The sequence below is a fragment of the Gadus morhua genome, chromosome 20, assembly GCF_902167405.1.
Source record: "Gadus morhua chromosome 20, gadMor3.0, whole genome shotgun sequence".
Lineage (NCBI taxonomy): Eukaryota > Metazoa > Chordata > Actinopteri > Gadiformes > Gadidae > Gadus > Gadus morhua.
The window spans coordinates 4,881,402-4,908,901 of NC_044067.1; the positions used below are offsets into that span (position 1 = coordinate 4,881,402).

General features: G+C 47.2%; 2 protein-coding genes across 8 annotated transcripts in view; one reads left to right on the plus strand and one right to left on the minus strand.

Moving 5' to 3' along the window:
* Nucleotides 1-2,355, minus strand: part of LOC115533171 (coiled-coil domain-containing protein 148) — a 23,326-nt gene extending 20,971 nt beyond the window's left edge. Inside the window, exons 1-3 of the mRNA XM_030343504.1 lie at nt 2,231-2,355; nt 1,545-1,635; nt 850-971 (exon numbers count right to left, since the gene is read on the minus strand). Coding sequence (XP_030199364.1) covers nt 850-971; nt 1,545-1,635; nt 2,231-2,233 — 216 coding nt within the window. The 5' untranslated portion in view covers nt 2,234-2,355. The remainder of the gene's footprint in view (nt 1-849; nt 972-1,544; nt 1,636-2,230) is intronic.
* Nucleotides 2,356-2,554: 199 nt separating this feature from the next.
* LOC115533322 (plakophilin-4) overlaps nt 2,555-27,500 on the plus strand; it is an 83,479-nt gene continuing 58,533 nt past the window's right edge. For 6 of the 7 annotated variants that reach the window (XM_030343779.1, XM_030343782.1, XM_030343781.1 and 3 more), the window contains exons 1-2: nt 2,555-2,719; nt 20,094-20,227. In XM_030343779.1, coding sequence (XP_030199639.1) covers nt 20,099-20,227 — 129 coding nt within the window. In that variant the 5' untranslated portion in view covers nt 2,555-2,719; nt 20,094-20,098. Of the gene's footprint in view, nt 2,720-20,093; nt 20,228-21,554; nt 21,937-27,500 lie in introns of those variants that run through there. The other variant, XM_030343784.1, reaches the window with a different exon arrangement.

The window sequence follows — 27,500 nt, forward strand, 5'->3', positions numbered from 1 at the left end:
CCTCCCTCCCTCCCTCCCTCCCTCCCTGGTCGTTTGGAGATGCCTCTGCAGGCTTGCTCCCAGCACCAAACCCACGCCAACGTAGCTCTCCCTTATCTAGTCCATGCAGGGAGAGAGAGAGAGAGAGAAAGAAAGGGCCAGGATTGGACCGGGCCACCGGCAACAGTAATGAGATACTATAAACCGTTTACCAATTAAAACACCGGAGGACCACCGGCCTGATCTCTCCCAACCCCCGCAATAACTTCTAAGAACTTGTATAAATGCAAAGAGGAGGGAATGAATGAACTTCAAACAGTGCAGAGGACCCCCGGCTCAGCCTCCTGAATATTCATCTCCTACTCCACGGCGGTAATATCCCACTCAGTAGCGTTTTAAAGAGAGATCTCAAGGTCTCCTCAGCAGACAGGACACTTATTAACACTGCGATGGAGTTTCGTGTGGCCTGGGTTGTTTGTGTTTTGCAAGAGATGAGAGAAAGAGGAGAGAGGGGAGAGGAGAGAGGAGAGGGGAGAGAGGAGAGAGAGACCAAGGAGAGAGAGACAGAGAGAAAGAGGTCTATGGTCAGACAGAGTCAGATCAGCCAAGATGTTTTTACAGCCTTAATATCAGCTGTCAATATCAACCATTTCCCCAAAGACCGGCAGATAATGGGCTTTGAGAAGTAAACAACAGGCATCGGGTGAACTTGGTAGAAAACCACTGATGGCTCCATCACTACAGAGCGGTTGATCGTTATTTCCTTCCTGTTCCATATTTATGAATCCGCAGAACCAGACCTGTGAAATGGTTCAAGTTTTCATTACAAGCGTACGTAGGAGATGGATCACAGGCGGGGGTTCAGAGTACCTTCTGTGCGATGGTTTCCGATTCTTGACGTCTTGCTTGCAGGGCGGCTTCAAGACGTTGGTATTCTGTGGGCTGGCACCGGCTGCCGACAGAACCATCCCTCTTCCAGACCAGATGTTTGCCTAAAGTAAATGAAGTGGCTCATTTAGTTATTTTCTTAATGATTTGACTGCACATCCACTGTTATTTATTGGTTGGTATTTACTTGTTTTTAGAATTGTAGCTATTTTTTGTAGCTATAGAATTGTAGAATTGTAGAATTGTATTTTTAATTATTCCTGGCCATTCTTAATAAAATGCAATCCTTTTTTACTCCTGACGTCAAGTTCAATTTAAAAAGCTCACGATGAAAACAAACCACTAACACAACACCTCTAACAACTGTCGGGTGCTTTGCTGTAACTGCATGAGGTGATCAATATGTTTTCAGCTTGGCTGGAGAGTGGTGTCCAGAGACACACAGGAGTCCGGCTCCTGCTAACTATAGCCATGGCCAGCTCTGGCTGCCGTGGTTCAGCTGTGACGCCAAGAGACAGGTGAATACGCAACACTGTGCCTCTCACAACCTCCGACCCACACCCTCGTCTGGGCATTGCTTTGAACACCCCTATATCAATATAACAACGTCTGGATGATAAGTATATAATATATATGCTATCATATCCTGATATTTAAGATGCAACCCCATAACTGACCTGCACCATCTTGTGTTCTGCAGTGTGTGATGAAGGCTCGCAGATCCCTTCCACTCATCCTACTGCAGCGGTTGAGGTATGGGGAGAAAGTCTGTTGAGAGCAACAGTAACACACTAGTTATGTGAATGTTTTGGGGGAATTTGACTCTTGCTATTACTTGCTTGCTCGCTGTCTGTGTGGTAACTAATCCTTGTATTTATTGACCAATCCAACCATAACGCTGCTTAAAATGCCCTGCAGTAGCCTACAGAGCAGAGCCAATTCCCTGACTAAAGACTGCCATAATATAATGCTGTACATTGCCTAATCAATATTGTATGCTGCTTGTGCGAAAAGGATGATAAGGACCGGGGCTATATGGCCCTCTAATGACACCACTTAATATTCCTCATGATTACCAGGACGCCCTCTCTCCATCATAGCCTACTCCAGGTTTCGGAGTGTCCCATCTCACTGTTCGAGGGGTTCACTCTTCTGGCCATGAGTCCCGGTGTCAGATGCTGATATATGGTGGTCAAACACGCAATGCTTTGGTGATATTTCATTCATCCATCCATCATTCAAGTGAGAACATGAGACATGATGTTGCACTTCTTTGGCATGCAATCTTTGCGCATTCACAGAATAAGTGGACACTATTTCTCGTTAAATCGCTGAACAACCACGCTAAACGAAGTAGACCTACCATATAAATAATGGATTTTCTCTTGGCAGGCTAGATAGTTTTGGAATACTTATTAATTCGTTGAAAATAGCACTTTTAACGAGCAAAGTGTTTGAGTTAATTGACTATCTGACCGTCCTACCTTGTGGTGGTGGCGGTTTTAAAGCGTCCAGTCAACGACAACATTTGTAACCAAGGGAACTATAACCGCCTCGCCATTGGTCCATTCGACGATGCCACTCACACGGAAACGCCCTCGTATCCCAACGGAGCCAATAGGAACCCAGCACTGCAAAAAACCAACCAAAGCCTGACGTCACTCACGCTCGTATTCCTCCAGTTTGGGTGCAGAGCCACGGAGAGTCTTCTTGTTCCGGAGACCATGGAGGACACCTTCCCTCCTCCACACGCATGGGACTAAACCACGGGAACGATTACCTATGAAGTTACAAATTCTCATGGGGATCCAGCCCAACAACTTAGCCCAGCACTAGAACAACCCTCCGCCAGGTACGGAACTATACTATTGTTTTATCCGCGAACTATAGAAAAAACTGAAAAGCTAAAAAAAAACTAAAATGAGGGATCTCTTCCCGAAAATGGGGAATCGATCAACTTACGTGTAAAGTTTCCACATGCACAGCGGAGAAGTGTGTGCGGTCTCTTTTTTTTTGGTGCATAGCACTGCCATGTGAAAAGTATCGCGCATCAGTGGATACTCTTCGGGGACACTGTGGTTCCGTGGGACCGATGCATTGCAGCACACATTGGGCCGGTTCTGGTGCTTTCTTCGGGGCTTTCTTCGGGGCTCTCTTCGCGGCGTTCCGCGGCTGTGTCAGCGCTTTCGCCGGGGATATTGAAAACCTAATTGCAGACATACGGAACGGGTCACGGGAGTGCTCGCTGTGGGAACAAACGAGGGCATTTCCACAGTCTATAGTCTAGGAGTATAGAATCATTGATATGTATATGGATAAAAGTAGGACTATAGACCTATATATATATATATTATTGTCCTACTTTTTCTACGTGAATGGTCGTAGAGGAACTCCCTTTGGGGACTGAGAAGGGGAAAAGGAGGCAGAGTTAGAGAGAAGGAGTGAGGGGGAGAGAGGAGTGAGGTGGAGAGAGGAGTGAAGAGGGAGAGAGGAGTGAGAGGGAGCAAGGAGTGAGGGGGGTAGAGGAGGGAGTGACGGGATAGAGGAGGGAGTGAGAGGGAGGGGGTGAGACAAGAGGGATTGAGAGGTAGAGAGGAGTGAGAGGGAAGGAGGAGTGAAGAGGCAGGTGAGGTTAGGGAGGGAATCTGTGGAATGTGAGCTCGGCGTTGGGCGGGGAGTTCGGCTCCCACGAGATAAACTCACCTTTTTATCGCACGTTCACTCATTTGCATAAGAGTGTCCCCACATGTACCTATTACCGTTATTTACACTGTAAATACTCATACAAATGGCGTTTCTTTGCACGTAAACCCTTACGTTTTATTCAAGAATTAGAGAATAAGAATTAGATCTTACAATTTATAGTGAAGAAAAACATTGCCCTCCCTCCCAGGTTATAAACCGCCTCACTGACGCTTTGGTTGATTATTTGGCATGCATATGTCGTTATTATGTGTGTATTACAAGTGCGTTTATTATGGATCCGTCCAAGTGAGTCATTCTCCCACAGCATAACTCACACACGCAAGGTGAGCATACACGCATCCCAGTGGTAAATGTTATCAGCAACAGGAAATTAAGCATACCGTGACATTTCCTGAGTGGGTTGGACATAATGACGTGAACGACAGGTAAACTTAGAATGGTTGAAATGGAAACCAATTTATTCCATATCATTAAAAAATAATAATCTGGTATGTACCAACTGTAGCAGAAGGCATCTTGTAAATCTAATTATGGTTACTTCGTGCTGTCTTGTATGCACATGCACATGCACACACACACACGCGCGCACACACACACACACACACACACACACACACACACACACACACACACACACACACACACACACACACACACACACACACACACACACACACACACACACACACACACACACACACACACACAGATGTGTTTATGCTCCTCATGATTCCCATTAGCGGAGAGAACACAGACTCTGTCCCTCAGTCTGCTTGTGTTCACCCCTGTAGTGGACTAACAAGAAGCCAACTTTGATTTCACCAGTCTAGTATTTAGCATATCTGGTGCATTGATGATGTCCCCTTTTCTGGTCAACTCAGTCACCTTGTGGTGATGTGGAAAACCAACAGCAAAGATGTAACATGGCGTTGTTTATATTGAGTAGGAGGAGCTTACGGTAAGGGGAACTCAGGAGGGAAGTTTTCAAGAGGCTTTAGGTTAAACTTTCATAATTCCTGTTTTTCTGATAGTTGGACCTATTTTGAAATGTTGCACAATTGAATGGAATGCACCTCCTCCCTTTATTAGTCTCTCAACAACGATGAAGTCAGCCATACACAAGTGTGTGTGTGTGCGTGTGCGGATGTGCGTGTGTGGCAATAACACACACGTTTATTTACTCAGATTAGATAAAAAGCCCTTAAGGGAAATGTAGGTGCATTAGCCGCAATCCGCGGACAATAGACGCTATGCAAACACACGCACCATAGGACTCAGCGGGTCTGACGCCAAACAATACCCTATAAGTCACCGTGAATGAATACCTCAACCACACAGTGGACACTACACACACATGAGTGCTTTGCGTAGGCATATAGTGCTTGCATGAAGGGTAGTTAGTGTGGTCAACGTGATGAGGTTTTCGTGCGTGCATAAATCAGGAGGGGTCAGTCTGCTAAGGGTCACTCTATACCCCGTGTGTGTGTGTGTGTGTGTGTGTGTGTGTGTGTGTGTGCGCGGGTCGTCTAAGTTGCTTGATGTCTTTCAAGCGTCACCAAACGGGGCTCAAGACTCTCAGCCCTCTACCAGCTGCTGGTTCCTAAAGTCCTTCCCCGAGCACCTCCTCGTGTACTAGCTTTAAGAGGTTCTGGGTTTTTCCATTTCTTTTTTATGGATTTTCACTAAGTGTGTTCCCACAAAAGGGGGAAGAAACATATCTGGGCCTAGCGGGAGAGAAATGTTTTTGTTTAATCCCCAATGGGGGGCTGATGTGCCGTGGAACAAGAATAGCTGAAAATTGTGGCAGGGAAGGAGTAGCAACCGTGGTAACGGTGACTCTGTGCCCTCTGTTACTGTGATTTCAGTGTAATAATGCTACGCATCCACTAACTTCTTGTTACCCCGCCCGTCAGCAGACCAGGGACTCATTCGACATGAAGGATGTACTCTTTCTGAATGTACTCATTCTGAATGTACTCATTCTGAATGCACCATTGATGCATGGGAGAGCAGTGTCATAGCCACGGCAATGGCACCGCCGCCACCTCAACCACCACAACACCGTCCACACAACAACACCAACCACTCACAATGACATTCTGTTGCCCCTCATAGTTACTCAAAGTTTGAACTTTGCTCAATGGTAATGCTGAACTATAGCTTTGGTATCTTGCTTAGCGCCTCATTGTTAAGTTTGACATTTACCTACAGTTGAATGATTATCTTTCACTTTAGAATTTCGGAAGGCTGAAATTTGAGATGATGGTGACAATGATGATGATGAGGACAAAGACCAATGGGAGATCTCGTGTAGTCCTGGGCTTGGTTCTGTCATCCCTGGGACCTGGTGATGTCTTGGCTTCAGATCTCAACCAGGGTGGTTTGGCCTCATTGCGGGATATTAATAGCATAGCACTCATCACCCCGGCCAGGAACATTTATTTATTCTTAAGCTCCAAAGTCCTCCCTTTTCCATCTAACTCTTTTCTTTCCGTTCCTCGCGGGGACGGAGTGACTTGGAGGCAGGCAGGCTGCCCGGCCTCGCAGGGAAACCCCCCTCCACTAGGGGGGGGGGGGGTCTTTGGGCCCTCTAGTCCCCATTCTCAGGGTTGGTAGACTACTAGACTACTATATTTACATTTACATTTAGGGCATTTAGCAGACGCTTACATCCAAAGCGACTTACAATAAGTTAGTAAATTTGTCTTAAGAAAGAGAAACAACAATATATCACTGCCGGTACTTTAACGATGTTCATAGAACCAAGTGCCAAGCACAGATGCCGCACAATGCTAAGTACTATATGGCATTAGGGCAAGAAGAAGCCCTTCCTTTTTCTAAACAGGTGGGGGGAAAACTCCACGAAGCTGCATCTATAGAATGTATAGGAAGGAACATTAAAAATATATGGTTCTATCCTGAAGGAAAGGGGGGGAACCACTATAGGCCCCCAGTGCCGAGTCACGTGAAAGGGGCTTTCATTGATAGAATGCGCTTGTATCCGTGTTAGACACCCCCTGATATCGTGTGTAGAATCAGTGTTACCCAGGAACCATCGGTGGTGCGGTGGCTGCATTCAGACAGGATTGGGGTTGGTTTGGGGTGGGGGGGGGGGTGTATAGTTAAGGCTTAGCATGTCAGCCCGGTCTTCACTGCTGATCCAACTAGATATGCAGATAAATTCCTGACAGAGCTCCCGATTTCATGCTTTGCTCGGCTCCTGGATAGCTGAAGATAATGTAGGACACAAAGCATGTCAGCGCTTTCAGAGATTAGCCGCACAATAGACACTTTTCCCCCCCCCTGTCCAGTGAAATAGTCTTTCCATAGTCCCGGCGTGCTGATTCTGAAAAGAGCCCAGAGTCTGCTGTGTGGACACACTGGTGAATGGGGAAGGGTTTTATTTTCTGTCGGCACTGGCAGTCCCCCCTTCCCTGGCAACGAGGGCCCCCAGATGTGTTCTTTACCGTTGGAGTCTTCCACGACTACCCTGGTTTAGCTACACCTGTCTGCCTGCTGTTTGACCTCGCCTCTGCCTCCCTGAGCTCTGCAGCCTCTGGTAACGCATAGCGAAAGACGGAGGGAGGAGGCAGGTACTGGCTTGAATTAAAACGGGCTGTATAGAGTTGTAGTGAATGTCATGGTGAATATCCTGGTAAATTTATGGTAAATATCGTGGGTAATATCGGTGTGAATATCATGGTAAATGTTATGGTAAATACTCGGTGAGCCCTGTTGGCTCACCGGATAGAGTGAGTACCATATAGGCTGAGACCTGAGTGCAGCGACCCGGGTTCGAATCCTGCCCGTTGTCCTATGCTTCATGTCCTCCCCTCTATCTCCCATACCTTCCTCGCTATCTCACTCTATAATAAAGCATCATATATAATATCATGGTAAATATAATTTTTAATGTCATGGTAAATATCCGATTCAATGTCAACCTCTGCGGTATGGTAGGCTGAAGCCAAGAAGTGAGACCAACGAGGGGAAGTTGTTAGTTAAACCCTGACAGCAGAGTGATGTGAAAAGCACCTCTTTTCAGCTCAGAGTGACCAAGTGAGAAATACGCCTCGCCGTCTTTTCATCCTTCTGCCCTTTTTCTCAACGCTGACATACATCTCGGGGACGGAGAGGTGCTTCAAACCGAGGACACTAGTGCGCTAGTCTCATATTTTACAGGCTGTTTCCCTGCTTACCGGCCGTCAGGCTCAGGTGGCGTGGGATGGGATCAGGTGAGAGGGGCGAGGGTTAGGTTGCAGGATTTAGGGGACAGGTGAAGGCGTTCCTTTACTGGGGTCATATATGTGTGGCTGCTGTCCTATAGGTAGGCTGGATTCCCGTAGGTAGACTGGGGTGTTGTAGGTAGGCCGCTGTCTTGTAGGTAGGCTGCTGCGTTGTAGGTAGGCTGCTGCGTTGTAGGTAGGCTGCTGTCATGTAGGTAGGCTTCTGTCATGTAGGTAGGCTTCTGTCTTGTAGGTAGGCTGCTGTCTTGTAGGTAGGCTGGTGCGTTGTAGGTAGGCTGCTGTCTTGTAGGTAGGCTGCTGTCTTGTAGGTAGGCTGGTGCGTTGTAGGTAGGCTGCTGTCTTGTAGGTAGGCTGCTGTCTTGTAGGTAGGCTGCTGTCTTGTAGGTAGGCTGCTGCGTTGTAGGTAGGCTGCTGTCTTGTAGGTAGGCTGCTGTCTTGTAGGTAGGCTGGTGCGTTGTAGGTAGGCTGCTGTCTTGTAGGTAGGCTGCTGTCTTGTAGGCAGGCTGGTGCGTTGTAGGTAGGCTGCTGTCTTGAAGGTAGGCTAGTGTCCTGTAAGTAAATGCTGGTGTCCTGTAGTAATGATGGTATCCTGTCAGTAGGCTTGTGTCCAGTGAGTGACCTATTCCTAAAGTACAACTGCGTCTCACTGGCTTCCATAAACGTCTCTCAAGCTGTTATGGAGGCTCTGACCTAAATGTCAAGGCATTTAAAAGCCCGGGTAACTAACAAGGTGGACATAGAGAAAGCTTGAGGACGCTTTTTATGGAGGATAATGTTTTAATTCAAGGTAAATGTATTTCATTAAGGCACTTGAAGTCATGAACAATCAGTTCTTAACCATCAACCATTTTATTATATTTTATGCTTTAGCTTGGGGATAAGGAAGAAAAAACATCAGCATTTTTGGCAAACAGGGACACAGTTCAGACTAGGGCGTTGACATTTACTTGAGAGGCAGTATTCAACTATGAGTGCTATGCAGGGTTCCCTGAAACAGCCAGCCAACGCCAACGCCAACGCCAAAAAGCCCCAATTCCCTCGTTTTTGTCTCAGAAATAACAGTATTTCTGGCTGCACAAAGTAGCCTAACAGCAGTAGCTTTTGCATGCACAAGTAACCCCAAACAACACCGGAGCTGTGATTTAAATACAGTTTTGTTCTGAAGTGATGGCACGTCTTTCAATCGTCAGTGAAAGGGCTGAAAAGAAAACAGCGGGGAAAAACACACGCATTCTTGACACAAGAGATAATAGTCTGATAATGGTCTGTAGCTTAGGCAATATTGAGAAAGAAACCACCAATTTTTTTTCAATGGTAGGATTATACAAGAAGCAACGCTTGAAATATTGTGTTGCATCTTGCCCTGGTCTGATGGAGGTGAAGACGCTGTGTGTGTTTTGTGGCCCAGGCAGCCCTCAGGGTGTAAATACTGGTTATAATGAAACCATACACCACACTGCAGAGCTACAATATGGAGCTAGCCCTTGATGAATTGCACATTTGTTCTATTGTGCATAAAGGGCCCCGGATCGATGCTGTTTACCTTCCGCAGCACGGGAGCAATTCCTTAATACCCGGGTGTAATTGAATTTCTGTAAATTCTTCTATTTGTGAGCGCCCCGCTACATACACACACACACACACAAACACACACACACACACACACACACACACACACACACACACACACACACACACACACACACACACACACACACACACACACACACACACACACACACACACACACAAACTAACACCAGACCCACACACACACACAAACACACACATGAATCCCAGTTCCACAAAACTCCCTGTAATTAATGCCCACATTCATATAATTGAATTCCAGCCACAGACACACGCTTCCACTCGCCCCACACACACACCTAATCCTAGTACAGGCAGGATTTCTTTGAAAGTTTGGAAATGCATGAATTAACTTTTAAACATCCGCCACAACATACTGCTGACCCCGCCTCACTCTAAAGGCCAACTGCAGTGGGCTGGTTGCTCTGACATTTTCTTCAAGAACTAATTTCTGGCCGTGTTACTGCGTCATGCATCGGCTCCTTCTTGCTGATGGAACTAGGTTTTGTGCGAAATGTTCGAATTTATTTTACTGGTTTTATTTTACTCCGCCAACATAAGTTTTTTTAGCTTCAACCAAACAACCATTTGAGTTAGTGCTGCTAAAAAGATACATGTAACACTTTATATAAATCTGATCACAAACACATTATGTCTGTGACCTGATTGTAGCCGCCTACATGCTCTCTGTGCATGTACAGAGTGGGGCTGGACAGATTGATGGCTGGCCCGGGCATTCAAAGCACTACCTAGACCAAAGAAGCATGCATTTTAAATATTGGCCTACAGTAAGTGAGTTATGTAGACGAAGATGACATCGTCATGGTCCCTCAGGGTTTGTGGGTATTTGAGTTCCAGGCGGAGCACTCTGGTCAAAGAGCGTGGCCCACTCATATGAATGGAGGGTTCGATGCGCTCGGTTCCCCAGAGGCTCGTCCATCCAGAGTGGACATTGAGTGTTCAATGAGCAGTGTTAATGTATGTCAGCTGCTGCAGCGACACGACTGGGCTTCTATTGAACCATCCTTCTCCTCCTCGCCCATCGTTTAATGTCTCCGGAGCTGTCTCAAGAGTACAGCTTCAGACTGCTGAAAAGGAAGAACCATAATGTTTGCTTTCTAGGGTCCTTGACTTGCAATTCAGCTTAATACCACATTTCTTCCAGAGATAAAAGACAGAAGTCGCTTAACTAATAAGAAGTTATTCAAATTTATGAATTTGACAGTGGGGGATGGCTCTCAAAAGGTACATTTAGTGGTTATTTATACATTTCTGTACGGTATGCAGTCTTATTTTTTAACACACACACACACACACACACACACACACACACACACACACACACACACACACACACACACACACACACACACACACACACACACACACACACACACACACAAACACACACACACACACACACACACACACACACAGGCACACAGGCACACACACACACACACACACAGGCACACAGGCACACAGACCGATTATTTCAAAAGCCAAGCAAAAGTGTCAGTTTCTTCTCATGGAGATACAATTACTTCAAGGCACAGATAACCACGCTTAACTTCGTACAGATCATGACGGACAGACCAACCCTGACAGGCGGGCCAACCATCTTGATAGACACAGACACACAAACATCAACGCGTGGAATCAATACCACCTGAGCTCTTTGACTCTGTGATTTTGCTAAGAGGACGATAATCGGTCCAGATGTAGAGTGTAGGTGTCACAGACGTCGCCCTGGCCTAAACGGTACAATATTGCGCCCCGGGTGTTGGCAGAGGACGGTGTCTCCCCAGGCTGCTGTCAGTGTTCCACACCACAACACGGCTTCATCTCCTGGGCCAGAACACATGGGGACTGGCTGACTGACTGACTGACTGACTGATTGGCTGGGCCCCTCGGGCCCTGTGTCCCCCGGCTGGGCTGTCAATGCAGATTACGGCAGGCATAAAGAAGATGGATGCCATGGAGGTAGAGGGGTGTTATTAGGAACTACTCTGCTCCTTCAGTGGTCAGTGACCCCCGCTTAACAGGGCGTATCTTCCACGGCCGTTTTAATGAAGCCCACGTGTGTGTACGAGACGTAGGGGTCCTATCGTGGAAGAATCACTCAGATTAATAATTAATCTGCTTTGAGCGAGAAGATTTATCCTAAAATTTGAATGTGGTCTTGAGCTGTCTCTCTCTCTCTCTCTCTCTCTCTCTCTCTCTCTCTCTCTCTCTCTCTCTCTCTCTCTCTCTCTCTCTCTCTCTCTCTCTCTCTGTCTCTCTCTCTCTCTCTCTGTCTCTGTCTCTGTCTCTGTCTCTCTCTCCCCGCCGCTTCCCCTCCCTAGCTCTCTTTCTCCCTCTCGCACTCTCTCTCACTCTCTTCCTCTCTCTCTCACTCCCTTCCTCTCTCTCTCACTCCCTCTCTCCCTCTCGCTCTCCCTCCTCTCTGTCTCTCTCCCTCATTCTCTCACTCGCTCTCTGTCTCCCACTCCCTCTCGCTCCCTCTCTGTCTCTCTCTGTGCGTTGCTAGGGGCAGGTTGGTGCCTGTGGTGAGCTGATTGTGATGTGGATGAGCTTGTCATATTTAATATTCTCCCCTCTCGTGATGTTGGTATTCTTGGTATTCTGCCACTGTGAGCTGGCTCTTCTGCGTCGACTGTGTTTAACGGTGACCCCGTGTCTCGTCTTCCCGATGTAAAAGTTAATTTGCGGCGACTTAACGGCAGAGGTCACGTTTTCGCATAAAGTGAAATATAACGTTTGTTGACCTTTTTATTCTGAAAACACCCATCATACAGTATATCACCTGACAGGTTCATGTCTATGATAAGGTGATTATGTCTGGAGCTACTTCACTCACTTCACACACACACAGACGCGCTGTCTGCCCATCATCAACACAGCCCTTCCTTTAGTGGGGACCTGGTATTTAAAGTGTGTTTGTTTTGCGTTACTGTAGCGCAGAGGGCATCAGGCGTTTATCACGGCTCCTAACTCCACCTGACAGAATGATGCACACACTGGTTGTATCATGGGAGGGATTTACATCCAATCACAGTCATTCATGTCCTCCTTTGTCACCGTCGTTAACGGGCCGGGCAGGGGGACTGCTGTGGTGGTGGGTCTCTCTCTCTCTCTCTCTCTCTCTCTCTCTCTCTCTCTCTCTCTCTCTCTCTCTCTCTCTCTCTCTCTCTCTCTCTCTCTCTCTCTCTCTCTCTCTCTCTCTCTCTCCTTCTATTTATGTGTCTCTCTCTCTCTCCTTCTATTTATGTGTCTGTCTATGTCTCCATATCATAAGTAGAGGTAGTGTTGTGGAGAATAGAGACAGGGCTAAGTGGTGATAGCAGTGAGTCCTCTGATTCTTCAAGCTAGCAGAGAGAGAGAGAGAAAACATGTAGCTCTCCGCCCTGTATTCCACGCCTGTAAAAGTGTGTGTGTGTGTGTGTGTGTGTGTGTGTGGCTGTATTAGTTTAGCTGTAGTACACTAAGGCTGTAAGACACTTTAGTGTGCCGAAGTTCATTGTTTTGGCTCTTGTACAATATGGCTGGGTTTCGCATGCCTTACATTTTTTTAGGTGAATAATTCATTCGCAGTTTAAAGTACACAGAGTGGAGACTTTGTAGACGTTAGCATCTGCTTCATACCTGAATTCAAGCTGTACATATATGGGCTATATGAGGGTTAGTTTGTGATGATTGATTTTGTGTGTGTGTGTGTGGGTGTGTGCGTGTTTTGACCAGAGGACTTTCAGCTGTCAAGAGACACCAAAAAGTCAAATATTTACCAATCTAATAATAGCCTTTTGTGATTTGCGGTTGGAAAATCAACAATGTTCAACTTAAACACACAGAAGCATTCACGCCTCGATGGGCATGTTGCGCTACCTACCAGGAAGCGAGCATAGTATTTTTTTATCCATATTACCTGGTGTGTGCCTAATGTATGGTACCAATTTTAATCTCATGTCAAGCCATTATCACAGTTAGCTTTTGGATCCAGTTGAAGCCACGTTTGGACTGATTGGTCACATAGAAGGAGAAGGAGTCCCTCCAGACAAACAGCTGGCGTCTGGAGGGATAAAATAATGCCCTGTATTATTTACTGCCATGAAAAGGAAAGTACTTTTTATCTTATTTTTTTCTTTCTTCTAGCTTGTTCAAGAGTTGATGTACAACGTTGATGTGTATTGTGTACCGATTGCGTAGGGTGAAGTTGCCCATAGCTGCAGATATATTTTATTATCATGAGAATTTTATACGACATCTCAACGATGCAATTAAGCACGGCTTCTCGCTTGGGGACGTTTCAGCCTCTCTCTGACTTCACCTCGCTCCCTTCATCTAGTTCACTTCGTCTTGCTCACTTCATTTAGCGGACGTCAACTAGATCACTTCATCTCGCTCACTTCATCTAGTCGTGCATCCAGCGCTTGCTAGAATGTTGGAAAGAATGATCCCGCTTGACTCTTTTATTATTCGAGACAGAGTTGATCATGCTTTTTTCCTAGTCATCCATCATAGCTAGATACATTAGTCATTAATGAGCAGGTAGGGGTGAGGACATCGTGCTCAGGGATGCCTATAGGTAGAATGCTGATCTGGGGGTTCAAACCCAGAAATGTTTGTTACAGTCTAGAACCTTAACCACTAGAGTGTGTACACTGAAGCAGATTGTTTGCTTACCTGCTCCCTGACCGGTGGTTGGGGAAGAAGAATGTTAGCCCAGAGCAACATGTTGCAGCACTGCTTGTTAGCACATTAGCCAACATTTCATACTTCCCCAAGCTCAAGCCGTCAGAGAGTAATCATTTAAACTGCTTTTCCGGGACCTCCCGGCTTGAAAGTCCAGGGCTGGTTTATATTTATCTACTCAACATTATTTTATCCAGTCTATTATGTCTTTGTGGAGCGTCTAAGCTGGTTGGTTCAGCAGTCTTAACCCCGACTAAACCCCGCGATAATCTAGCCAGAGATAATGACTGTTTATTTCCCCTGAGCAAAGTAGGGTACTGACAGGTGAGTCTCTCTACATGACTGCTGTTGTTTGTTTTAGGCCGCTGCCTGTCTCGTCGTATTTCAACTTGACGTGGAGTGTGTTTGTTAAGGGAGGCCAGAGAACTGATTCATCATACATGAAGACATTCAGGCGGAATCGGAAACAAACAAGAGCATTTGACTCGAGTTTATCTCGACCCAGCGTTGAAAAACCGCCACACTTGATCCTGCCCGCCGTGTTTCAGTCCTGATGGAACGACCGGCTATGCCAACTAAAAAGAGGGTTGGAACCATCAAACGGGTTACTTCCTTTTCATCCCGGGTTCACGGAGAAGCGCCCCGAGCGGGAGCCAGAGGTTCTGAGGGGGCCGAGGGCCAGGGGGAAAGCCTGGTTCTGAAGACATCTCCCACAGCGACAGTTGTGTATAAAACGCACTTTTAGTCGTATTGTATGAACCGAGCAAACCGGCTCGAACCGAAACAGACGTAAGCATGGCCACATAATGGTTCATAAGGGATTTGATGAAGTGTTGCAGCGCAAGCAGAACCCTCTACTACAGGTCCACCTCCACGTATCAGCCAAACGGTGACTGTATAGGCCATGGGCGTGCGTGGACTATCCGAGTACTTCAAGAAGGCCGCATCACGCCGGCTATAAAGTCTGCTTAAGAAGCTTAAAGAAGACGCTGGCTGTCTGAGGTCAGTGGGACGGACCATGTGACCTGCAGGAGTCACGGCGGGCCAACCTGAGATCCTTTTAACTCGGCACACTGTGTGCACACACTCTTTAGTGAGGATTTTAGCAGTGTGGCTTCAGCCACAGCTGTTGAGACTGCAGCACAAAGAGATCCCCTTTTCTGAGTGAGTGAAGTAGGAAAACGCATTGTCGCAACTCAAAACCATAATCCCAACTAAATGGTTGAAGTTGCCGAAGCAAGACCCGGCGATGTCGTCACTCTGTTTGACGGAGCAGGTGTGTTTCCCCTAGACACAACGACGCGGAGGGTGTCTTTCTGTTGAAACCAGAATGAGCCAATCTCTCGTCATGTGAACAAGCGCCTGTAGTCCCTGGTTATTACCTTAATGGCCGCCTTCACGGCGACACTGATTGCGCTGCCTGTTCCACATCTCCCACATCCAGCCTGCTTCTCTGTTGGCTTTGAAGCTCTCTCCGAACTGTCAAAAGGCTCCGTGATGAGCCAAAGCCTTTTATTTTTTTACCCACGAGACACTGCAGCTGGTGCTAAGACGTCGCACACAGCAATTGATGAATGACAAATGCTCTTGTAATCTTGACAAACCAGACAAGTCAGTTAGTCGTTCGGCTGTGTAGACTTTGAGGTACGGCAAACCATGGCCGGTTAGTAGAGGTAATTTTCTTTGACTCTAGGGAACTTCTGAGGACCACTTATCTAGCCCGATCCAAGCCACTCTGGCCCATAAAACGGGGAATTTTAGAAGTAAGATCCAGATAACAGCAATGTTTTCCTTTGCTCCAAAGGAAGGATTTTCTTCTCATTTTCTTCCATTTTGTGGTTTTAGTCTATACTGCAGGCTAGTTATGAGTGAGTTGTTCCCATCATATAGTTAAAATCAATTATAGCTTTGGACATGACGTAATGTCATTTCAGTTTTTCATCCGTCTTAAATGTGTTCATTTCTTGACTGCTGCATTGCACCATTTTACCCTTCTGAAATATGACGGAGAAAAAGCCAAACGGAGACAAAGGTAATTTCATATGTGGGGGATTAAAATAAATGGATGGTGTCAAGCTGTCCGAGGCTGTGCCTTTAGTCACATTTATCCTTCCTTAAGAACAGCAAAGCTATAGAGAGAACCTTCCTTAAGAACAGTTAAGCTATAGCGAGAACCTTGTTTTTCAGAAACAACCTTATTTTAGAAAAGTGGAGCTATAATGAAAACCTTCCTAAAGAACACATGAGCTATTGAGAGAACCTTCCTTGAGAAAAAGAACCTTCTTTAAGAACAGTTCAGCAACAGAGAGAACCTTCCTTTACAGAATTGTGCTGTAGAGAGAACCTTCCTTTTGAAAGGTTAAGCTGTAGAGAGAACCTTCCTTTTGAAAGGTTAAGCTACAGCAAGAGCCTTCCTTTAAAACAGTGAAGCTGAACAGAGGAAACACACAGGGCAGTCCAGCCTGTTAGACAAGTCTCCATATTGGAATCTGTTTAATTTCCCCCTCCAACGCCAGCACCTTGTTGTTTTTACGCTACGCCTCAAACCTGGCGGGCCGCAGAGGTGGAGCTCTCGTCAAAGCGAGCCCACTTCTGCTGCCGGTTCCCGACACTGGTTTACATTCCCTGGAAAGGAGAGCTTCTTTCTCCCCGTCGACGATAAGGAGAGAAGGTACAGCCCACCCACAGAGTGGAGCAGCTAAGCTTCGGCATGGCCGGCATGCATGCTAATCTGCGCCGAATAAGACGCGAATGAGCCGACGGGCTGGGCAGTAAAACCCAATATCCTGCCACATATGGGACTGTACCAGCGTGAGGCACAGACACCTTGAGACGCCCGCAGTGCCGTGGTGACAGATTCCCAGAATACACCAGGGTCACTTTTTGGCCAAATGTCCGAGAGGGACCCCCCACATAACTTGTGAACCTCCCCCCCCCACCTTTTCGACACACACCACACACACACACACACACACACACACACACACACACACACACACACACAAACACACACACACACACACACACACACACACACACACACACACACACACACACACACACACAACGATGCCTGTTCACCCCAGGCTTTTATGTTTCCATCTTCAAACAACCCTCCCAGTTCACATGTGTCACTAACTGTTGACAGTGATTTTACTCCAGCTCTATGTATGTGTGTGTGTGTGTGTGTGTGTGTTTGTGTGTGTGCGTACGCTTGTGCTAATGTGATCAACCAATTACACAACATTGTTGCAGCCAAGATCTGCTTAAACATACAAACGATAAATATAAACTGACTTTGTTACTGAGTCATTAGGCTGTTGGATTCCTCAGGCGGATAGAAAGATTAACTCCCCCCCCTGTCCACAAGAGGGTTTCTGGGCTTGTGATGATGGATATGTTGATAATTGAGTGTAGCTCCATTTTTTCTCTAATCTTGCTAATTAGGCAGAATACTTAAGGGGGGAGGAATAGTTTCTACAGGCTTTATACAAGCCAAAGTTAATCACTGATTAACTTTACCGCTTACCGGTTTGAATGCACTGCAGCACATGACCGCGTTATGTTTGGAAATGAATGATATATGCTGAAACATAACTGATTCAAGACAACATGGTATATCAAATGAAGTGAGTGAGGGCAAGTCAAGTCCTTCCCCTTCGCTAAAACACCCTTCCGTCCTGAGTTAGTTGTATCTTCACGGCCCCTGACTTCACACCATTTAACGTCTTGTGTCTACGTTCATTTATGCATTGGCCTACTTATTCCATTCTTTCTATAAACAAACACACAAACACGTGCGCAAACGCACAAGCATGCACGCACACACTGTATACACACAGGCACGCGCACACACACACACACACAGTTGTGCGTTGTTACACAGGCATGCATCTGACGTGCCCGTGTGGCGCATCTTTAATCTCTCCGTCTAAATGTTGAGTCTCTTGCTTGACTGCATGGAGGACAAAGGAAGTTGAACGCGCTGTGAAGGAACGTTTAGCCGCTTGACATTTCCATTAACCTGAATTGTGAGGCAGCTTTCGTTAGCAAATAACTTCAGTGAGTTGCCTCTCATAACCCGCATTAACAGTGTCTTTGAGGGGAGACCGGGCGGTATTTAAGTTTTAATAGATTCCGTGTTAAAAGACTGAGACTTTGGTTATTATGCTTAAACCACTTATGATGGATTAAGTTTGGATGTGTGGTGGTAAGGGCACCGCGATCAAGGATGTCTGAAGGTAAGCTGCCGACATTTTGGGTCGAACCCATAACCTTTTGGGGCTTGGACTCAAAGTTAAACAGCGTAACTGATTATATCCCTCACTCCTGTCTCTTATAAAATAAACAAACCTTCCCCATGAATTAGAAATCACAACAACAGTAACGGTATTTTACCCTGAGTCTAGTAAAGGAGATGAAGGCTAAGAGACACACAGTATCATATCACTCTGAGGCTCGCTCATCATGTGTGTGGAGAGGGCCTGGAGTCCGAAACTAATTGGTGTCCCTTTAAATCCCCTTACCATCATGTAGCTTAGCTCCTGTAGCTCAGCATCGGCAACTTACTAACTGTAGCTTAGCTCCCGGTTGCTCATCTCCTGTAGCGTGGCTCCTGTTGCTTAGCTCCTGCTGCTTAGCCTCTATAGCTTAGCACCTCCTGGAGCTAAGCTGCTGCCTGGTCACCCCACACCGCCGCTGCAGCTCCTCTCAGCCAGCTGGTGTGGCTCAAACAGGCCTCCTCCACTGAACACCAGCCCTCTGTCTCCCAGGGCCTCCTCTCTGTCCACCCACAGAACGGCTGCATCACCCTTTTCCCCCCTCCACCTTTTTTAATGAGTTTGGCAGCTTCTTCTTCAGGGCTTCTAGCATGTGTTGTCCTCTGACGCTCATGTGGTTGATAGTTTACGTATGCTAGCTTGCAGCCGCGCACACTCATACAATACACACACACACATACGCGCGCAAACGCTCACACAAATAAACACACACACACACACACACACACACACACACACACACACACACACACACACACACACACACACACACAAACGCCTAGTTTGTTTTGGTTTTTCCCCGAAATATATTTCCTTGTATCGTTTCAGACAAGAGTTCAGCCTAGGAGTTAATGATCTTTAATGACCCTTCGTTTGTGTGTGTATGTTTGGTGTGTGTGTGTGTATGTGTGTGTGTGTGTTTGGTGTGTGTGTGTGGTGGCGGTTTAGCAAATACACAAATCATTACTTAACTGGTGTGTTGCCCGGGGGCCGTATGGGTTGACGTGAGCGCGTCACACACTGCAACACTGACAGTCCTCCCAGCTGAATGGGACATATGGCGTGTGGGTGTGTTGTGCTCCCGCTGATGGCACGTGTGTGTGTTTGTTTGTGTGCGCTTGTGTGCGTGTGACGGCCACTATCTGTTCTCAGTGTCACTTGGCAGCGTATGCTTTCGGGAGGCTGGGGGGGGGAGGGGCCCTGAATGAAGTGTGTGTTTATTTGCTTAGTGTGTTTGCCCATGCTGTGGGTTTGCGTGTGTGTGTGTGTGTGTGTGTGTGTGTGTGTGTGTGTGTGTGTGTGTGTGTGTGTGTGTGTGTGTGTGTGTGTGTTGCACAGGGCTGTCCTTAGAAATATTAAGCCTTGTAGTTGACTGATATTCAAAGGATCTGTTGAGCGACTCATTGCACGCTGTTTTTCTCAATGACCTCTGATGGGACGCATGTGTGAACGCATGTGTGAATGTTTATTCATGAAGTTTAATGCCATTTAATATCAAATGTTTCACCCCAATCGATCTTCATGGTCTTTAGGGCTCTGCTTCTAAATAACTAACGTGTGTGTATGTTTGTGCATGTTTCCTTGTGTGTGTGTGTGTGTGTGTGTGTGTGTGTGTGTGTGTGTGTGTGTGTGTGTGTGTGTGTGTGTGTGTGTGTGTGTGTGTGTGTGTGTGTGTGTGTGTGTGTGTGTGTGTGTGTGTGTGTGTGTGCAGGGGGCATGCCAGCTCCTGATCAGAGCCCAGCGATGGAGGAGGGGCATCTGCTGCCACACCGTCGGGGGTCTTCTGGACTCCACATGGAGGTCGAAACCACGGCCAACCACATCCTTGCCTCCGTCAAAGAGCAGGTAACCCCGCGGCGCCGCCCGCTAGCTCAGTGCTAGCTCAACACTAGCTCAACACTAGCTCAACGCTAGCTAGCCAATAGCTCAATGCTAGATCACTGCTAGCTTGACGCCAGCTCACTGCTAGGTCACTGCTAGCTTAATGCTAGCTCAATGCGAGCTCACTGCTAGCTCAACGCTAGCCTGCCCTTAGCTCACCGCTAACCACACAGCTAGGTTCCCGTCCAATGCTGTATGTTGGTCCCTCTGTTTTGCCACACCGTTCCTTCCCTCTTCACTGTCCATTAATGCACCAAAAGCTCATTAGAAAGAGAGAGCAGATAAACTCTCTTCTACTTCTTCTTCCAGGACATGTACAGCGCTCTGTATTCCCGAGTAAACTGATTATATACCTGCCTGTATACTCATGAACCATCTTGGATAAAGCTGATGCAACATAAGGTTTAAGAGCTGTTTTTTTGTAGTGCAATTTGTTATAAATTCCATAACCGTCCATCAGCTATTAGTGAGTGAATGCAGCGTGTGAGTATCTGTTTCTAGTCGAATGCGCCTGCCTCTGTATGAGCCGATATAGATTATATACCGCTCCTGATACATTTCTGACCAATCAGAGCATCTCCTTTCAGAGAATCCATCTTGGCTGTCTATAAAAAGTGCATGATGAAATGCACCACTAATCAATGGCTCAATGCTTTCAAATTCTTTCAACAACTCTTGAATCGTACACTGCATTTTAATGTAGAAATTGGAAGTTATATGGTGCTAACTATAATGTGTGATACTAAAAATACTTGCATACTTTTAGTATCACACGTTACATACATTTTCTTAAGAACGTAATTTAAAAGTGTGTGTGTGCGCGTGTGTGCGTGAGCATGCATTTGCGTCACACTATACACACCGCCACCTATGCACACAGTAACCTTTGACTACCCGCTGCATGGCAATGTAAAGCTTATCAAGGTGTGTACGTTGCCGCCCAGCCTTGGTCCTACGTACATCGTTCATGTCAAGGTTGGACTGTGGCTCAGACAAGCTCACAGTTGTTTTGGAGTGCGTTTGTGACGGGGAACATGAAGGACAGTGTTAACCTGAAGCTATGGGTCTCCCCCAGTCCGCAGCGGTCTTTAAGTGGGGGGATTGAGATCCCCCGTGTCTGTGCTCGGCCGCGTCTTTTGACTCATTCCCTCGCTTCCGGCGCCTGAGTCACTCCCTCCCTCCCTCCCTCCCTCCCTCCCTCCCTCCCTCCCTCCCTCCCTCCTTCCCTCCCCCCTCCCGTAGCACAAACAGAGGAGACACACCTCCGGATCTGTTATTTATCTTCTAGTCTTCATGACGGAACAGAGCCAAGACCCGGCTTGCTCAATACTATTGACGTGAGGCGGTTTCGTTTTGGCTGTTTATTTCCTTTTTGTGAGTAACAGCTAAACTTTGTAATCGGTTCGCCGGAGGACAAAAGGCAAACATTGTTGTAACCCTTAGTTACACCCTGTTTAAATAGAAGGTGAGGCTTATCGTCTTAAAACAACAGGAAGGAGGCATCACCTGTCGATGTCACTTCCTTTCACAAGTCCGCGGGTCCGTCTCCAGCCTCTGTTAGGCAGGAAGAGAGCGGGAGCGACTGCAGTAGTGCAGCGCCTGTCAGACAAGGCTGGTGAGAGAGAGACATGCCCGGGAGGGAATTCCTGGTAGAGAACAGAGACGGCGAAAACGTAAGTTCAACGTTTAAACCCATTGAGCGAGGTATGAGGTGGAGGCTAGAGGGTTTATGTGGCGGTCGAAGGGCTAGCTTAGTGGGAATGTTGTGTTTGTTTTTTTTCCCCCTTGCCGTCTCGTGTGTTGCGCGAGAGCCGTTGCCCTCAAGGCTACGGGTGTCAACAGGCGAGCGCAGGCGCTGGGGATCTGGGAAGCAGGACGAGTGCGTCGGGTCGCCTGGCCACACTCAGAGCTTTCTCCTCAGCCCTCTGTTCTCCAGCGTAGTCCCACTGCTGGAGGTTCATTCTCGTGCTCTCCTTCCTACTTTCTTTCTCCCTCCTTCTTTCTTTACTTTCCCCTCCTTTTTCATTCCTTCTTCCTTTTCCTTTTTCCTTTTGTATCAAATAAGGGAGGGGAGGGAAACAATGTTTATGTTTAATTCTACTGTGTTTTCCCGGCCGTAAGCGATGCCCAAAGAAGGAAGCATTCTGGGGGCTGTGGGGGGCTGTGTTCCGTCTGGATGCTCCAAGCCATCACTCCAGTATGATAGGATTTCTCTTCTCTCTGCGTGCGAGCAGCCCTGGTTCCTGGCTCCCCTGTGAATGCACAGGTTTGGCTCTGTGTTGCAGTCAGGCTGGGCGTTGCTGCTGTCCTGAGTCCCAGCATTTCCTCCTTGGCACTTTAGTGTTGTTGCCCAGCCATCTGGACGACACATCCATAATGGGTCAATACAAATCGACTCCAGGCGCCTTCACGTAACTATTTTCCCTGTACTATTTTCCCTTTTGGGGACCGGCAATATTTTAGTGTTTTTATTAATTTGTCTCAACTAAAGCTTTTTTTCTGTCGTGACGTACAGAATTATCTATACAAATCCCCCCCCCCCCCCTCCAACAATGTTCATTATCTTGTTATATTTTAATTATGCCGTCGGGTGTTTTGTGGCTTATCTGTGCTCCACTTTTGAATCTTTTCCATCGGAGGTGTAATTGAAACAGCGGGAGGCGGGACTGTCACGGCCACCAGTTTGATCTCCGCTGCGCACACTCAGCAGTTATGAAGTCGCTCGGCTAGCTGCTTTTACATGCTAGCTCCTCTCTCCCACTATCTTATAGAAGTGTAGGCGTAGGAGCAGATGGGGAACACACTAGGGGGGGACATTCCACTCCCAAACCAAGAGCCTCCTGTATCTGACGGCTCAAGGAACTCAACTTTGGACTGCTTTGACTAAGAGAGCATCTGATAATAGCGTCTGCTAAATGCGTCTGCTAAACAAAACTATTGACTTATAGGCAATGGTTATATTGCTGCTGTAAAGTGAGGAGTGTTTTTCTTAAGGCCTTGAAGTGAAATTGTACTCGAATGCGCGTCTCTTTTTCATTAACATAGTCTGTGTTATCACATCTGAAATGGGAACTGAACCAAAGGGCAGAACCAATATTATTTTTTTCCCTCCTTTTGGTTCTGAAGTGCGTTGTGTTTCTTTCTCCTGCTTCTTCAGCTGGAAAATAAAGAAACCGAGCCTTGTGGTTTTGAAAACAGACGCTTGGTCTGTAATCTCGGCTGAGAGTTTTAGTCAGATGACCCGTGTTGTGTGTGTGCTTTTTTTTATTTCCTTTTCTATCTGGCTGTTTTTCTTTCCTTTTTAAACGATGCCCCGCCCCTCCGAGCGCTTGTGTTGCTCTGATTGGATGTCCCTTTGGGCCCTGCCGTGACCTCGTCCATCCAGGCCTGCTTGGGGAATAACAGCGTGGCTCCATTTGAGTCAACAACAGCTGTGAGACGCTCCTGGTACTCCTCCACAGGACGCTTTTATTTTGAAGCTTTGTTTTGTTTTGCCTTTGCCTAACTTTAATATCAAAAGGCACTTACGAGAATGGAGTAGGAGGTCACACACACACGCACACACAGACACGCACGCACGCACGCACGCACACGCACACGCACACGCCTCACACGGCCGGAACCTTCTTTCGGGTTGCTCTTCGATGTCATGGTAACCATGATGTCCCCTCGGTAATTTACAGCATATTTGGACTGACTTGGCAGCTCAAATGTCTGGGTCCCCTCAGAGCTAGAGACCACACAGACACACTCACACACACACAAGGATACACAGACACACACACACACACACACACACACAAGGATACACACACACACACACACACACACACACACACACACACACACACACACACACACACACACACAGTGTCAGCGACGAACACACACACAGTGACAGACACACACACACATACACACAGTGTTAGACACACAAACACACACACAAGGACATGCACAGACACAAACACACACGGGCATGCACAAACAACCAAGACACACACAAACACAGACACACATAACCACACACACAAAACAAAAAACAGACACAACGACCGGCCGTGCTGCTGGTTTATCAGTAACTATTAGTGTTGGTGTGTTGATCACCTGGGTGGGGGACAGGAGGGGGGTGGATAAGCAGGCGTGGTCGTGCAGGGGGTCCAGGTCTCTCTACAGATGTCGCATCGATCACTCTGCCCTCAGCTCCCCCCCTCTCTCCTTACACACACACACACACACACACACACACACACACACACACACACACACACACACACACACACACACACACACACACACACACACACACACACACACACACACACAGGCTAAGGGAGGCACCTTGGGGTGCTGGCTGATGATGAGGCCGGCTGCCTGCTCACGCGCTCCGGCCTCGCTGACGGCGACAACATGGCCGCTCTGCGTCTCTCTCCCCGGCTCCAGGGAACGCGCTGCAGACATTTTAAATGTCAACATCTCCCCCCCCCCGGTAAGGCGACAGAGTGACAGGGCTTGTAAACGGGGCTTGTCAGAGGAAAGCGTTTTGTCCTTATCTGCCGGGGAGGAGCGGCGGCGGCGGCGGCGGCGGCGTCAGCGAGCGTCCTTTAGGGATCAGCGGAGAGAGACGAGTCCTTGAGCGCGTCGGTTCTCTGTGATGAGCACGCACCTCTGTGTAGACACAGACGCACGGACTCGCACTGGATGGAATGTAACGTGTGAAACTGCGGATAAATAAAAAATGGAGGAAGCGGAAAGTTGAGGGCTCCAGGCCTTCCTGAGGTCAAAGTAAACCTCTAACCTACCCTCCATTTAATGTCCGTATTATTCCACTGACTGCTGGCTTGTGAACATAAAGCCTTTGTGTTATCGTGGGCAGAACATGTGGGTCTAACACTACATTGGATGCGGATACTATCCAATTAAATGGTTCTGTTTGTTCTGGAATTAATTCCCTGAAATTAAATTGACTATCTTTTTATTATTTGACTGAACGTTGAGCTGAACTGATCGCTTCTTTGAGCCCGGTCGGCGTGAGAATAAACCCCATGACGATGTGTGTCTGTGTATGAGTTTGTGTTTGTGCTTTTGTATACGCAAGTCAACATTCTTGTGTGTGTGTAGAGAGCTTGTAGACTCTGCATAGTAAATGTGCTTGGTTTCCTTCGATAGGGTCATATACCAACCCTGTGTCGACTGCTCGCGACTTGTCCAGCCTCTTGAAGATTGCTGAGGAGTAGATTCTGCAATGAGAGCCCTCCTCCACTTGGGCTGTCCAAGCAGGTCCCACTCTGTAGGATTCGGAGGAGGCCAAAGTCACTGTTCCTCCCTTCCTGGCTCCGGCAGTAAACTGCATAGCTGAGCAGAGCAGGGCCGGTCAGGGTGAAGTTATTGAGGCAGAAGTTGAGTTGTTTCTTATAACCGCTTCATAGTGACCACAGCTTCTCTACTGGGGGAAGAAGGGACTGAAAACACAATGAAGCAGTGATCTTCTCACTGCTCCTAAGGGGGGGGGTGGGGGGGGGGAGAGAGAGAGAGAGAGAGAGAGAGAACCGGGGAGAGACAGAGAACCGGAGAGAGACAGAGAACCAGGGGGAGAGAGAGAGAGGGAGAGAGGGAGAGGGAGAGAGGGATAGATGACAGTGTCAGAAGGAGTGTTGGACCATTGGTAGAGTACCCCCCCCCCCCCCCCCCCACATTGCCTGTTACGCCACAGCAGCCTCGCTGTTGCCATCATCTTCATCTTCATCATCATCATCCACCTCATCAGTGGCTCCGGGGCAGCTGGTCCCCTGCAGAAGATGCGCTTCGAGAATCAAGACAAATGTAAAAGAAGGACTTCTTGGTTCGGAAGACAGCTGCTCAAACAAGTTCAGAAAGAGCCTGGAGCGATTAGAGCGTAGGTGACACAGAGACTTTCAGACACTCTCAGAGACACAAACGTGTGCCAACATAAACATATAGAGAGACACAAAGACAGAATCCCAGACGCATTCTCTCCAACATTTTGTTGAGCTGGACAGACCGGAGACAGACCAAAGACAGACCAGCTCGAATGAAACAAAGGAAAGCTGAGGCAAACAATTGTTTTCAGTTTTTTTTATTGCAATGGCAACAAAACGCGACAAAACCAAAGACATGTTTTTCTCTTCTTTGATGCGGTCTCCTCCCCCCCAGAGAAGACCTCTGGGGATTCAGCATTTTGCATAAAGCACACATGCACATACAGTATTTTTGCTGATCACTGCCCATTCGGGAGAGTCACAATTACCTGATACCTTTGAAGTGATCTCCAGCATCATTCATTCACCTTGGATGTAGTCAGCGAAAAACTACAATCCATGTTCTACGTTTTAGAAGTTAAGTTGTCGAAAACATGTTCCAGCAGTTTAATTGTAGACGGTAAAACTAATTTTGTTAGTACAAACTTGACAAAATGTTTAACGTTGCCGTTCAACCCTCGCCGTGCAAAATTGCCAAACATTTGTTTCCCAACCTCCGTCGTGTCTGTAAATAATTGCCTTTCTGCGTTCTGTTTTATGGCGTCCGTAGCTGTTTCTCTCAATGCGCCCCTCGCACCCTGACTATCCGCTAATAATCCTGGATCAAAGTAATTTGTAACTTTAAGTTTAGACCGACAGAAAGCATGTCTCTGAATGTTCTCCCTATCGTCTCCAGGCTCTCGTGTCTTTTGTTAGCTGTTGGATTGGATTGCAACGCCTGTGTTGCTGAATCAGCCAGAGCCAAAATAAAACCCATCTCTGACTTGACAGAGTACAGTTTATCAGCCATACCAGAGCCACATCGAACTGACTAAACAAAATACATTTTACGATGCAAAGACTAAAAAGCTGACACTGGGGAAAGAGAAATGTTGGGCCGAAAGGGTAAATACTCTCTCTCCCCCATAGTTCTCCCAACGCAGGAGGCCTCCGGTAATAGTAGTCATAGTTCAAACCAGAACGTATCGGCTACAACACGACGCAGCTTCCTGCTTCCGTTTGTTATCCATGGAAATGTTCAGATGGTGCCAACATCTGATGTTTGAGGCGGGGGAATGTTGTGATTCATGTGGTCTGAATGCGATTTACATTATGTACTTCATGAAGTGCATTACCACGCGTAGGGCTTTAGTCAGAACGTCATTATGATGTGAGAATCCATCTTCGAGGATCATCTTGTTCGGTGGGATAACATCTTCATCCCTTTCTTTCTGTCGTTGTACGCCCTTTCATCCATT